This window comes from Trachemys scripta, chromosome 18 (assembly GCF_013100865.1).
Source record: "Trachemys scripta elegans isolate TJP31775 chromosome 18, CAS_Tse_1.0, whole genome shotgun sequence".
Taxonomy (NCBI): domain Eukaryota; kingdom Metazoa; phylum Chordata; order Testudines; family Emydidae; genus Trachemys; species Trachemys scripta.
The window spans coordinates 9070096-9083280 of record NC_048315.1 but is presented as its reverse complement, the minus strand read 5'-3'; the positions used below and the strand labels follow the sequence as shown (position 1 = coordinate 9083280).

Here is a 13185-nt window from a genome sequence, read left to right as displayed (position 1 = left end):
ACCGGAAAAAGAATTAGGATAAAAATCTTGAGCAGAAAAATAAAAAAAATACTAGAGAGAAATTAATTAAAACCCAACTTGTAAAAACATGATAGAAGAGATGTTGAAAGACTAAGGGAAAGGCACCAAAGAATCATAAGGGAGACATGAAAAAGAGAGGACTTACTTACTAAGTATCAACTTACTAATATATGCTTATTTTGTAAATTGATGTCATAATGGGTATTCCGTAAGGTTCCTTTCAAATAATTTTTCTGGGATTCTGCAAATCATAATATGGAAATCAACTCTAACTCAAGCATCAAAAATTGTTTGCAATTATGTTAAATGTACATCTTGAAAATAAAACTGGATGTACAATGTTGCCAAATAATAATCATTTTATTATAATCTGAATCTTATAGTGGGAGTTGTGAAATTTTCTTTTGTCTGTTTTGTTTACTCTTCAGTTTGAATTTTTTTTTCTAGATTGCCCCAAAAAAGTGAGACATTCAAGGACTATCTTCCCCCCGCCCCCTCCCCCCAAAAAAGTTTATTTAAAAAAAAAAAAAATCCAACAACCCCAAGCCCTCTTTACTTGTAGGAGGATCTGTGAAAGTAGTCACCTGAAGTCTGCCTGCGGTTAATTTAGTTCTGTTGGCCAGGATGCTGAAGGGGTCCGCATTTTAAGAGCAGATAAAACAGGGCCCATTTCGGAACAATGTTGCTTTTTGAACCATTTTTTCCCTTTTACTGTTTAGAATCCAAGGAAGCAAGGGCCTGAGACACAGAGTAGCACTGCTGAATTAATTACTGGACTTGTACAACTTGTTCCACAGTCCAACATGCCAGAAATAGCCCAAGAAGCCATGGAGGTAAGGGAAGTGTTCTTCTACACACAGGGTGATTAGCGTGTGAATTGTGCCAAGCATATCAGGCTTTTTGTGTAAAAGCTTTTAAGTATTGATCAATTTGTTTCCAAAGTTGAATGTTAGAGCTTGTCTACATGGCAAGTTACCACACTGCAAGCAAAGGTGTGAATTTGCAGCGCACCAGCTTGGAGCTCGGCCGTGTAAACATTGGTACAGCACTCCAGGACTTTGACTGTAGCAATGTCCTCAGGAACTTGCTGTGTAGACGAGCCCTTAGCATTTGCTCTGTATTGATGCATTTTTCTAAAAGTATGTTCAATTGCAAGTTTGCGATACAGCAGAGGCCTATTTAAGGAAAGATTTCAAAGGTGTAATAGGGAATTATTGTCTTCTGTGGTCCTCCCATGTCACTGAGAGATTTGTTCCTCACTGAAGCTGGCCTTAGCCAAATCTATTTCAGAAGGGGTTTTATGGATCTTCCACTACATTGTAGAGAGCATTGTTAAAAACCTTCCACTAACAGTCTGCCTGTCTGCCCCAGTTCTTTCTGACTGGCTGAGATAAACATTCATTTTACGTTGGGGACCATGGCCAATGATTGTTGCTTTCTGAATCAACAAGTGTGGAGGGGACATATAAGCAGGCAAGTACTTCTAAGGCTGTTAAAATCCGTAATTACAGTGCACCACACTTAAGGTAAATGAGCTTCAGTAGTCCAGCAGGCAAAACACCAAGATTGCTTCTGATTTCCAAGCCTTCCGGGCCATGTTGCTAACGTAAGGCTGCTGAGTAAGTTGCCGTTCAGTTTGGTACGTTCATATGTTTTCACGATGGTAGACATGTATAACTGATTTAAAATCTATTGAAAATAGGAGATGTCCATTTCTTTTGGTAGGTGAGAAGGAAAGATTCTATGTCCCAATTAAATTACAAGTGATTAAATTGTCCTGGGTTTACTGTGATTTGAGGCACTGTGTTTAAGGCCTGGTCTACACTAACCCCGCACTTCGAACTAAGGTACGCAAATTCAGCTACTTTAATAACGTAGCTGAATTCGAAGTCCCTTAGTTCGAACTTACCGCGGGTCCAGACGCGGCAGGCAGGCTCCCCCGTCGATGCCGCGTACTCATCTCGCTGAGCTGGAGTACCGGCGTTGACGGCGAGCACTTCCGGGATCGATTTATCGCGTCTAGACAAGACGCGATAAATCGATCCCAGAAGATCGATTGCTTACCACCAGACCCGGAGGTAAGTGTAGACCTACCCTAAGACTTCTATCTTCTACACTTCAAGGGGGGAAAACTTTCAAATATTGAAGGAAAGGCTGTCTAAAATATTCTTCAGTGTGTTGCTTTTACTGCTTCACTGAATCTTTGTAGCTAAATTCTGTGGCTTGCATTGCAGCATTTCCATCAACGATAATCACTCCAAATGTTATAGTATCAGTATTCTGGATATGTTGTTTTGGCCCAGAATACAGTGGTATCTTTTTAAATAAGCGTACCCTGACTGACCTGAAAGTGTTTTGGACACTTTTAAATATAACAAAAAACTGCCAAACCCATCCTATTAATGTAGAGTGTTGTATTAGATGAAGGATTTGATTTGCCATTAGTTATGTTAGTTAGTTTAGGCATGCTGGGCCAGACTTTGATCTGGAGTAAGCCGAGGTAGCTCTGTTTTGAATGGAGTACCAGCAATTTACACTAGCTGAGAATCTGGTCTGTTTTATGTCCTCAATCTTTAACCCACTTACCGTCTTTTTTTCTTCTAGTTTAGTTATTTCAAAGTGGTTCCTGTTACGAACTATTCTGAAAATCATTAAAAGTTGCTACACAAGTGTGTGGGGATCTGCCCTAGCTGATGGAAATGTCACTTTCAATGGTATTATTTTGCCACCACAGCTCTTAAAATCGCTGCTTTCATGGAATTTGTTAGATTGATAGTTAGGAATTTGAGGTAGAGCTGCTTATTCTATTGTTGTTGGTTTTTTTTTTTTAAACACCAAAGTATTACATTTTTTTGGTCGTTTTAGCAGGGGTCTTCAAACAGTAGGTGATCTTACATGAAGCATCTCATTTGCCACAATACCCAAATAGAATTACTGATGAAGTGGCAGTTTTGAATTTAAATTTCCCTTGCTCTTGAGAGCTTGCCATAACTGTATTTGGGTGAATAACTTGTAACCAGCAATTTTACTTTTTCTGCTTGCTAATTGTCTGTGACTTTATGATTTTTCTTGCATTTATTTGCCAAATATTTTCCAGAAGAAATTATTAGGGTTCAGCTCATTTGTGAGTATTTGCTATGTGAGCTGTCACTTTTGATTGGGCACATAGGTAACATAGTACATTTCTATTCTTTCAAGTTTCTGGTGTGAATATGCATATTTAAAATTCATAATTACTTTTCTGCTAACATTTTCCAATAGGTGTTTAAACCTTGCTGTTTCCTTAAACCAATAAACTTGTCCAAGAGAATAATTGAGGAAAACAAACCCGAAAGAGGGGCAAACATAGTTTTAAAAATGAAAATATTTTTGAAATACGCTTGCTAATACTCTCCCAGTTCTGGTCAGAACCAATTGTTATTTTAATTAACTTTTTGCAGGTTGAAAACGTAAAGCAATTGCCCCTCTTCTCTTAAAACAGAGAATTCTTAAACTACAGATGTTCTAGTGTTGCTATTCTAGTTTTGTACTAGCAGGATTGCTGTTTCATTACATTTTTGCAGATGGGTCATTGAAGTAAACACGAAGGTCAAAAATTCCCTTTTTAAAAGACTTGACATGTCCTTGGTTCGTTTTGGAGATTTACATGCAAGTAATACAAGATAATTTATCGAGTTTGGGTTGTAAATATTTTTAAAAAGCTAAGAGATGATTATGGCAGCTTGCTTAATAATGAACTTTTGCTTTTCCATAAAATTGCATGTTTTTGTTTTCCATTAGATTTACTATTTTAAACATAAATATAATTAATACTTGGATTCATATATATTTAATCTACTTTGCTGCATATGCTGAAGTACTTTGCAAATTATTTTCTCTTAAGTGAAAAGCTACTCTGTTTTGAATTCAGGCCTTGCTAGTTCTTCATCAGTTAGAGAGCATTGATTTATGGAATCCAGATGCACCCATAGAAACATTTTGGGAAATTAGGTAGGTAAATTAGCTTTTGTAAATCAGATAAATAGCCCTGTCTGAGATGTCTTTTTCTTTTGACGTAGCTGTGGTTTATACTTGTCTGAAAAAAGCCATGTAGTTTCAATATGTCTTTAAAACCAAAATTATTCATATATACGCTATCTTTAGTTCCACAGAAACCTTTTTCCATTGTACTAGTTAACTTTTACAGAAATTGCATGTCACAAATATCTTGCTAGCTTTGTCAAAGGTTTTTAATCCAGTATTCAGTTGTTACTGTGGCTGTTAATTAAAAATGTTTCTAATTTTTATCATTTCGAATTGAAAGGCTTACTCTATTTTCTTTTTTAAAAATTGTATTTATGCATTTACGGGTAAGGCAGGATAAATCCGACAAACCCACTCTTATGGAATTACTTAATATTATTTCTGAAACTAAAGCTCACCTTATGTGGAAGTTCATTTCACTGATGCGTGGGTCACCTGACTTGTCCTAAAGGGTTTTTTAATAAAGAATTCTTATTGACTAAAGATAATCTTGCATTTTATTTAATAACTTTTAATATAGCCATTGCAACAATTGACTCGATAAATGAGAATATTAGGGAAAAGGTATTACTCCCAAGAAGTCAAAAATGAACATTAAATGTGACCCTGCATGAACCTGAAATTGTGAATCCTGAAAATAAACTAAAATATTTCATGTTTTGTCATAGGATGTGTATCAGTACACAATTTTTTTTGTAGGAGAAAGGAAGTTAATATCTGTTTCTAGAAAACATTGCTCTCCGCATCAAGAAATTAGTCTTTATTGGTGCATTATATGGCTTCAGGGATTGGTAATGGGATAGCCTTTCACCTTTAAATTTTTGGTTTGAGTCCTGCTTAGGCTAGCAGTAATTGAAACTATATTATATAGCTATAATGAGCTTGTTGTCTCTTCAGGCTGGGGGCAAAAAACCCATAAAAACTGACACTAATTGGGACTCTTTGGCAGTTTTAAGAGAGTACTGGATGGATTTGAACTAAACACTAATAATAATAAATATAATATAATATATTTTTCTTACATTATTATTATTAATAATTATGTAAGAAAAATGCTGCTTAGAGTTTGACTTCAGGATATTTACTTTGTATACTTTGACATTTGATTCTGACAATTTGTGTTTAATGGTTATAAAGATTTAGCGTTTTGAATCTCAGTCTCCTGTCATTAAATAATGATTGTCTGACACTCTCCCCAAAGTTTTCCTGCAAATGTGAAAATTGACATTTATAAAAATACACTCCTAGATGTGTGTTCCTTCCTAACAGAGTTGAGACCCCTCAGGGCAATGTAGGTAAACTTGTACTGTCGCTGTCTGTGCTGGATCAGTTGTGATAAATGGAGGTCTTCTGAATCATCAGCCCTGAAGACTGGCCATCTGAGAAGTACCAAAATCACTTAACTTCCTCTAGGGAATAAAAAATGGCCAGTTGGGAGGTGGAAGGGCACAGCTTTGTTATTTAAAATATACTCTATATATTTTAAATGGGCTATTATGTCATATAGGATATTCCTACTAATTCCCTGATGCCATGTAATGATATATGGATAAATGCACACATACAAAATGGGGAATGAGTGCCTAGGAAGGAGTACTGCGGAAAGGGATCTGGGGGTCATAGTGGATCGCAAGCTAAATATGAGTCAACAGTGTAACACTGTTGCAAAAGTACCAACCATCATTCTGGGATATGTTAGCAGGAGTATTGTAAGCAAGACACGAAAAGTAATTCTTCCGCTCTACTTCGCGCTGATTGGCCTCAACTGGAGTATTGTGTCCAGTTCTGGGCACCACATTTCAGGAAAGATGTGGACAAATTGGAAAAAGTCCACAGAAAAGCAACAAAAATTATTAAAGGTCTAGAAAACCTGACCTAAGAGGGAAGATTGAAAAAATTGGGTTTATTTAGTTTGGAGAAGAGAAGACTGAGAGGGGACATTAGTTTTCAAGTACATAAAAGGTTGTTACAAGGAGGAGGGAGAAAAATTGTTGTTCTTAACCTCTGAGGATAGGACAGGAAGCAATGGGCTTAAATTGCAGCAAGGGCAGTTTAGGTTGGACATTAGGAAAAACTTCCTAACTGTCACAGTGGTTAAGCACTGGAATAAATTGGCTAGGCAGGTTGTGGAATCTCCATCACTGGGGATTTTTAAGAGCAGGTTGAACAAACAGCTGTCAGGGATGGTCTAGATAATACTTATTACTGCCATGAGTGCAGGGGACTGGACTAGATGACCTCTCAAGGTCCCTTCCAGTTCTATGTCTCTATCAAGAAATTGTATTTGGGTTATTAGATAATATAGTTAATACTGAATTTCATTTTGCTGCAGTTCACAAATGCTTTTCTATATCTGCAAGAAATTAACGGGTCATCAGATGCTCAGCAGCACAGAAATCCTCAAGTGGTTGCGTGAGATTCTGATCTGTAGGAACAAATTTCTTCTAAAAAATAAAGTAAGTAAATGTTTATCTATTAGTTTATTAAATCAGTTAGGTTTTTCTTTTTTACTTATTACCTATGTATATTGGGTAATTTCTTTGTGATTGAAAGAAATTTTACTAGCTCCCCCTATAGTTATGTTAATGCACTTTATCTTTCTTTACAGAGCAGAAGTGATATATATCATGGTTTTGAATGGTCTGCATTTGGTTAAGTCTTTTTAAATACGTAGCTAAATTTGCTTAGAATTTTCTTTTTTTCTGTTTCTGCATAGGAAATGCATGTCTTCCAAAAGGTTTGGAAAATGTTCTTTGCGGAACTAAAGACTTGTTGATCACTGTTGCTTTATATAGGAAAATTGTAAAAAATTTCTTTCAGTGCAAGAAAGATGAGGAGGAGGATAACGTGTACATCTTCAGACACAATAAGATACCCTTTCTTCTGACATGGTAGAATGACTTCCAAAATTCTGTCCTACTTCTCTTTCTTATAGTCTATTTCAAAGTAGAAGCCCAGACACTCTAGCTATTGCAAGAGAAAATCAGTAGCTAGATGGAAAACCAAACCTGTTACATATTCAGCAGTAAAGAAGGCCTAATCAGGGTAGAGAAGGGGGAATAGTGTTCTTAAACTTCAGTTCCAGATAACTGAAAATACCAATGATTGAAGGACATTCTGTCTTTATTTTTGGACTTCTTCACATATACAGTGTTTCTTAAATAAGAGAAGATGTCCAATTTAGAGTGAGAGGATTTTCTGACTGTATGACTTGTTTGCCACTTGAATCCCTATAATTAGCTTTGTTACTACATGAACTTTTTTCTCGTTCTTACTTTATGCTGACACCCAAGGTAATCTCCTATTCAGTATTTATGAAATGTGTGTGTGGGGGGGGAATTAAACTTCGCCCACAACTTCCATTTTAGTGTATCTTGTACTTGGGATTCCAAAAGCACTATTTGCTCACTGCATTTTTACTATCTCAAGTGGGATTCCTGTTTTCTCTGAAGTCCAGTTTCTTTACTTTACTGGAGGCTCAGCTTGCAACTGTTTGTGCATATCCATCTTGTTTTACACGTTGAGAAACTCAAGAGTCTCTTTCAGTTGTGCTTGTAGATGCAGAGGGACTTGATTTGGGCCAGCTCTTCTTGTGATTTTGATCTTTGGGCAACTTTTTTCGTTGTGATTATCTCTACCTAATATGTCATTGTATTCTAGACTCTCGATTCATCCTCCATTCACCATTTTCCACAAGAACAAGGAACTTCACCCCTTTGCCTGAGGTTCTTACTAAAAGCTGTTTTGAACTTTCAACTTCTATTGTTACTTTTCCTCCATGCCTCACCTGGGGAGTTTGATCTCCATGAGTTGGATGTGAAGGGGACTTGAATACCTTGATAGAAAAAGGACTTTTCTGCAAGTCGCCAAGTCTGTAACCTTTACAGTGAATTTTAAGGGTTGATCTATTTCAGTGCCCAGTCTTTGCAAATACAGTGACTTGTGTTTTCAGTCCCGCTCTTCACGAGTCCAGGTAGCCTGATGCACATTTGTCTTTGGCACAGATGTGTGTAGTTTAAATACTATGCCCATCCCTGAAATTTGTAGAACCACTCTTATCTGGAGCTTGATATTTATTATTGTATGCCCATAATGTGCTAAGAGTTTTCCAAACACACCTGACGAGACAGTATTTGTCCCACAGAGCTTACAGTCTCAAAGACAGAAATCAATACACAAACATAAAGAAAATGTCAGGAGTTCTTGTGGGCTTATTTTTTTTTTAAACATTTTCCCGAAATTATTTCCGTTGTCCCCCTGACTAGGTGCACCAGTGAATTCGGTCCATAATGCTTCTCCATTGTGCCCATTTCCCTATAGAAATAAGTTTGAGCATAAGATGAAGAAAGGAAAAAGTCAGTGGACTTTTGCCACAAAAATTACACTAACCCAAACAATGCTCTGGCATCTTCGAGGCAGCTGATTCAAGGTAGTAAGTTTTTTTTTTTTTTCTTTTCATTTTCTGATACGTACTTTTAAAAAAAACAAACCCTCTCCTCATAAGAAAACATCAAGTCAATTCTCAAGACAATTGGTCCTCAAGTCCTTATCCCTAGAGCTCAGGTATTCAGAGTACAAATTAATTCAGATCTTTACTGGAACTGTATGCAGTATACTATCAGAGATTTTTCCAAGGCTTTTAAGTCAGAATCTGCTATTCTTCAAGTTAAGAATCCTCTTAATATTTATTGTTTCATTTCTTGGTAGAGAAGTTAAGGTAAAACTTGTACTAGATACGGTTCTGAGAAATGGGTCTTTAACAAAGTTGTCTCAAATTGTTTTCTCCTGAACATTTAGATGGTGATAGCTAAAATCAACCAGGTCAGGCTGTATTGTTGCCTGCTACCAAAATGGCAGTACTATCTGCAACTGGCTGAAGCCTCAAAAAGTGTCAGTGGCTTCAGAGAGATGAGGGCATGGGGAGATAGTGGGACCCCTGATGCAAGAAATGTCATCAAATGGCAGAAGAGGTGAACCATGATTTAATGCATGGCAGCCATAAACTGGAGGGAAGGCAACAGGAAACAACCCTCTGTTTTCTCCAACAAGAGCTATTGTGGCAGAACAGAGGCATCACGCTTGGCCATGGCTTTCCTTTCAAAAGTGTTGAAAACTGTGGCATCTTGAAATGTACGAAGGTTGACTGGTAAAAAGCTCAATATTTTGCTATAGCGACTTACTGATGTGAAACCTGGAAAACTAATGCTGCAGACAAAACGAAAATTGAAGCCTTTGAGTTGTGGTGCTGGTGAAGACCCTTACTTGTCTTCTGGTCCGAAAAGAAGATGAATGCTTATGTTAGAAATATTGTTGGAGAGAAATGGACTCTGCTCTTAGAAATCAACAGGTGCAAAGGTGTATACTTTGGTCACATCAGGCGCAGAGCTGGAAATAACTTCAAAAGTTATCATGAAAGGAATGGTAGCGGGTCACTGCAGTAGAGAATGACCAGTAAGGGGAAGGATAGATCGTGTGTGTAGATTACTGGGAGACCAGCTGTGGAGTGTGTGAAGTTAGTGATGGATTGAGAAATCTTCTGAAAATTCTACTGTCATCAGTATTCAGACTTGAATAATGAACTTCACTTACTTTTTCCTAACTGATTTTAACTAGTAACGGTTGTTTTTTAGAGCAACTTTAACTCTGCTCCATTTTGCAAACAGAATTTTCTGTTCCTGTTTTATCCAGTTAAACCTGAAATATACACAATAAAATATACAACAGAATTAACATTTATTGGAGCTTTAATTCCTTCACTTTCTTGACTTGCAACTTCAATAAACAGTTTCCACTTCGTTATTCAGCAAATGTGCGTTAACATTCTTTTGGGATTGAGAGAATTTTTTCTCTGCTTCCCTCCAGTGTAAAAAGAAGTCCTCCTGGAGTAAAATATGCTGATTCCACTGATGATTTTCATATTCCATAGTCCCTATTTTTAAGAATTGAACTCTAATTTTCTCCTCTTTTAGGAAATGCCTTCAAGGAGCTTCCAGAGATGTGTTCTGGAACAAACATGCTCATTTCAGATGGGCATGAACTATTCTTGTGCTCTTACGGCCCTCTGCAGGTTTCCATTTTTGCCCCAATGTTTTTCCTCAAGTGAGGTTTATGAAGTATTTTCTTCCCTGGGCTATTGTGTGAAATCTTTGCTACCTAAAGCATCAGCCTTTAAGCTTGGCATAAGGATAGTTCTTGCAGGTCAAACCTGTCTGTTTTTGTCATTCTATGCAAGATCTACAGGCATTCTAAATAATGAAGATGCCCAGAGGGAAGGAAGTATGTGGAGAAAATAGATAGCGTCTTCCTGAGCTGGGAAGGTGCCTTTGCTGGATTTCTGGCAAGATGTATCTTACATAGTGCTAAAAAGCATTTCCAGGCTATCCTTAATGTGACATATTTGATCTTACAAAGTTCCATTGTCAGTTTCTCATCTGCATTTACAAATCAGTGTTTGTTCCTCTGTTTCGAATATGTACAACATAGTTCTCTTAATACTTTCCTCTGTATTGCTTTAACAAGCAGTTTAAAGTCTGCCACCTTGTGCAGACAAGATAAGTAGCAGTATTAGAAAACGTATGGGCATTGACCTGTTCTCCAGGCCAAATTTCAGCTTGAGTTTCCTCTGCATTTGACTTGGGTGTGGTATTCACTTCCTATCTGCTGTGTAGTGTGGCAGTGTGCGTTATTACAGGTGCTACATTCCGTCCCAGAGGTAGCTGCATTTCAGAGGTGAGTAACGCAATTACGATGAGTAATTTTTGTAAGCACTTTGGGAGCCTTCAGGGTGAAAGATGCTATAGAAATGGAAGAGGTGCTGTTTTCCTTTCGTGAGTGTAGCTGCTGTAACCCATCCTTTTTCCCTTATAAAAGTAGGGTGATTGACTATTTTTTCTTACCTCTCTTTACAGCAATCAGATAGGAGTTCCTGTCATTTTCTCTTCCTTTATGGGGTAGGATGTGATGTCTCTGGCAGTGGAGCTAGTCAACTTTCTCTTGATCATGAAGAGATGCGCTGTGCTCCGGGAGCTACCCTCAGGAAAGGGAAAGGCAACTCTTCCATGGTAATTAACATTTTGTATTCTTAATACTTTAAAATAAATAAACTCCATTGCCCCCCCCAAATCAGTTACATTTGTACTCCTATACTGAGATTATTTTCAAGTATTTTAAATATTATGTGGGTGCGGGGAAGAGTATAGGGGAATTTAAACGTAAACTTCTCATGAGCTAGGTGTTGATGTTTGATCAAGGCACAACTGTTCTGTATCATGGCGGATGCTGAGGTGCTATTCTGGCGAGAGTAAATGCAATATTTTTAAGAGTTTGAAACTAAAATTTTGGTGTCATCTTCATAGAGCAAAAACCATAATCCGTTCACACATTGGTCTGCATTTATTCAATCTCAGACTTCAGATTTCTAAATCTCCATGCTATCTGAACACATGCTAAATAAAAAAAAAAAAAGCACAAGGCAAAGAAGATGTTCATCCTTGTTTGAATAAAGGGGCTCCCCTTATACGCTAATTTTTTCAGCTCTTCACCTACACCATGAATTAGTTATGGAAAAAATTGTAACAATCTGTCATGAGCCAAGATTTGTAACTTTCCTTTTTTAAATTACCTTTTTTCGGTAATCTGTAACAATGTACATAACCCTTAAAACGTTTTAATCTTTGAAGCAGTTTATAAACATAAATTGGTTTTTCACACTTCTGAGAGGTAGATGAGTAGTATCCCCATTTTTATTTATGGGGTAACTAGGTTAGAAATAGTGACTTCTCCAAGAACACAAAGGGTTAGAGATGGGATTAAATACTTTGCTCTCAGTCGTGTGCTGAGACTACTAGACCGCACCTTTCTAAAGTTTACTGCTGAATGAAGAAAATATAAAGGTTCTAGTAGCACATCAGATATCAAACTAATGACATTTTCTGTTTAAGTAAATGTTGATCGTTTTATGGGGAGGGGTTGCGTTATTTTGGTGAAAAACACATTAATGGAGAAACAAGGTGTTACACATACCTGCATTTGATAATACTTCCCTCCTCCCACACTTAAGATATCTTGTCCATTTGTAATACCTAGCTCTTATATAACACTTTTTTCTTCAGTAGGATCTCAGTGTGCTTTATGTAGGAACTATGTATCATTCCCATTTTACAGCAGGGAAACTGAGGTATAGAGGATGAAAGGACACGCCAAAGGTCACCAAATAGGCCAGTGGCAGAGCCAGGAATAGAACACGGGTCCCTTGAGTCCAGTCCTCTATCCACTGGGCCACACTCTTTGTTTAAGGGACTCTCTCATCCTGGGTGCTGTACAAATACACAGTAAAACAGAGCCCTGATCTCAGATGGGGCTGTTGGGTGTTACTGGAATACAAATAATGTGCAGGAGGAGGAATGGGATAAAGACCTATTTTGAGAAAATTGCCAGTTAAGTAATATTACCAGATATGCAAATATATTTTTCCCCCCAAGGAAAGTACAGCAGGATGCAGTGGAACTCCAATATGTCGCCAAGCCCAAACAAAATTAGAGGTTGCCCTGTACATGTTTCTGTGGAGCCCTGACATTGAGGCAGTTCTTGTTGCGATGTCCTGTTTCCGTCATCTCTGTGAGGAAGCAGATATCAGGTGTGGAGTAGATGAAGTTTCGGTACATAATTTTTTGCCAAACTACAACACCTTCATGGAGTTTGCGTCTGTCAGCAATATGATGTCAACAGGTAAGAAGGGAGAGACTAATCAAACTTTTTGTCTACCTGAGTATTGTTTGTTCTTTAAAGTATATTTCAAAATGTTAAAGCTAGTCCTAACTGAAGTGCTGTAATACTTATCTCTAGTCCTCAATCATGTGATTTAATGGAAATTTGCATGAATGAAGTTACGTGTAGGAAGACTAAAAATCTGTCTTTGATACAAGATATTTGAAGATTGCTTCCTCCTTGCAATCCTTATGTAATAATAAGATCAAGTATTGTAGGGAGACATTCACTGAATTTTTGAACACCTAGACCTGGTAGTTAAGTGAAAGAGAGTTTCCCTGAAAAAGTTTGTTTATAATACAAATGTGCTTGTGATTAAGTCTTAGACAGAAGTCTTCTGGGTTTTTTAAGAATATTCATTTTTATTTATGCAAG

General features: G+C 37.3%; 1 protein-coding gene across 3 annotated transcripts in view; it reads left to right on the top strand.

Annotated features, from left to right (window-relative positions):
* Window positions 1–13185, top strand: part of NF1 (neurofibromin 1) — a 169183-nt gene that overhangs the window by 40174 nt on the left and 115824 nt on the right. For all 3 annotated transcript variants that reach the window (XM_034752562.1, XM_034752561.1, XM_034752563.1), the window contains exons 14-18: window positions 741–854; window positions 3932–4011; window positions 6377–6500; window positions 10953–11105; window positions 12525–12771. In XM_034752562.1, coding sequence (XP_034608453.1) covers window positions 741–854; window positions 3932–4011; window positions 6377–6500; window positions 10953–11105; window positions 12525–12771 — 718 coding nt within the window. The remainder of the gene's footprint in view (window positions 1–740; window positions 855–3931; window positions 4012–6376; window positions 6501–10952; window positions 11106–12524; window positions 12772–13185) is intronic.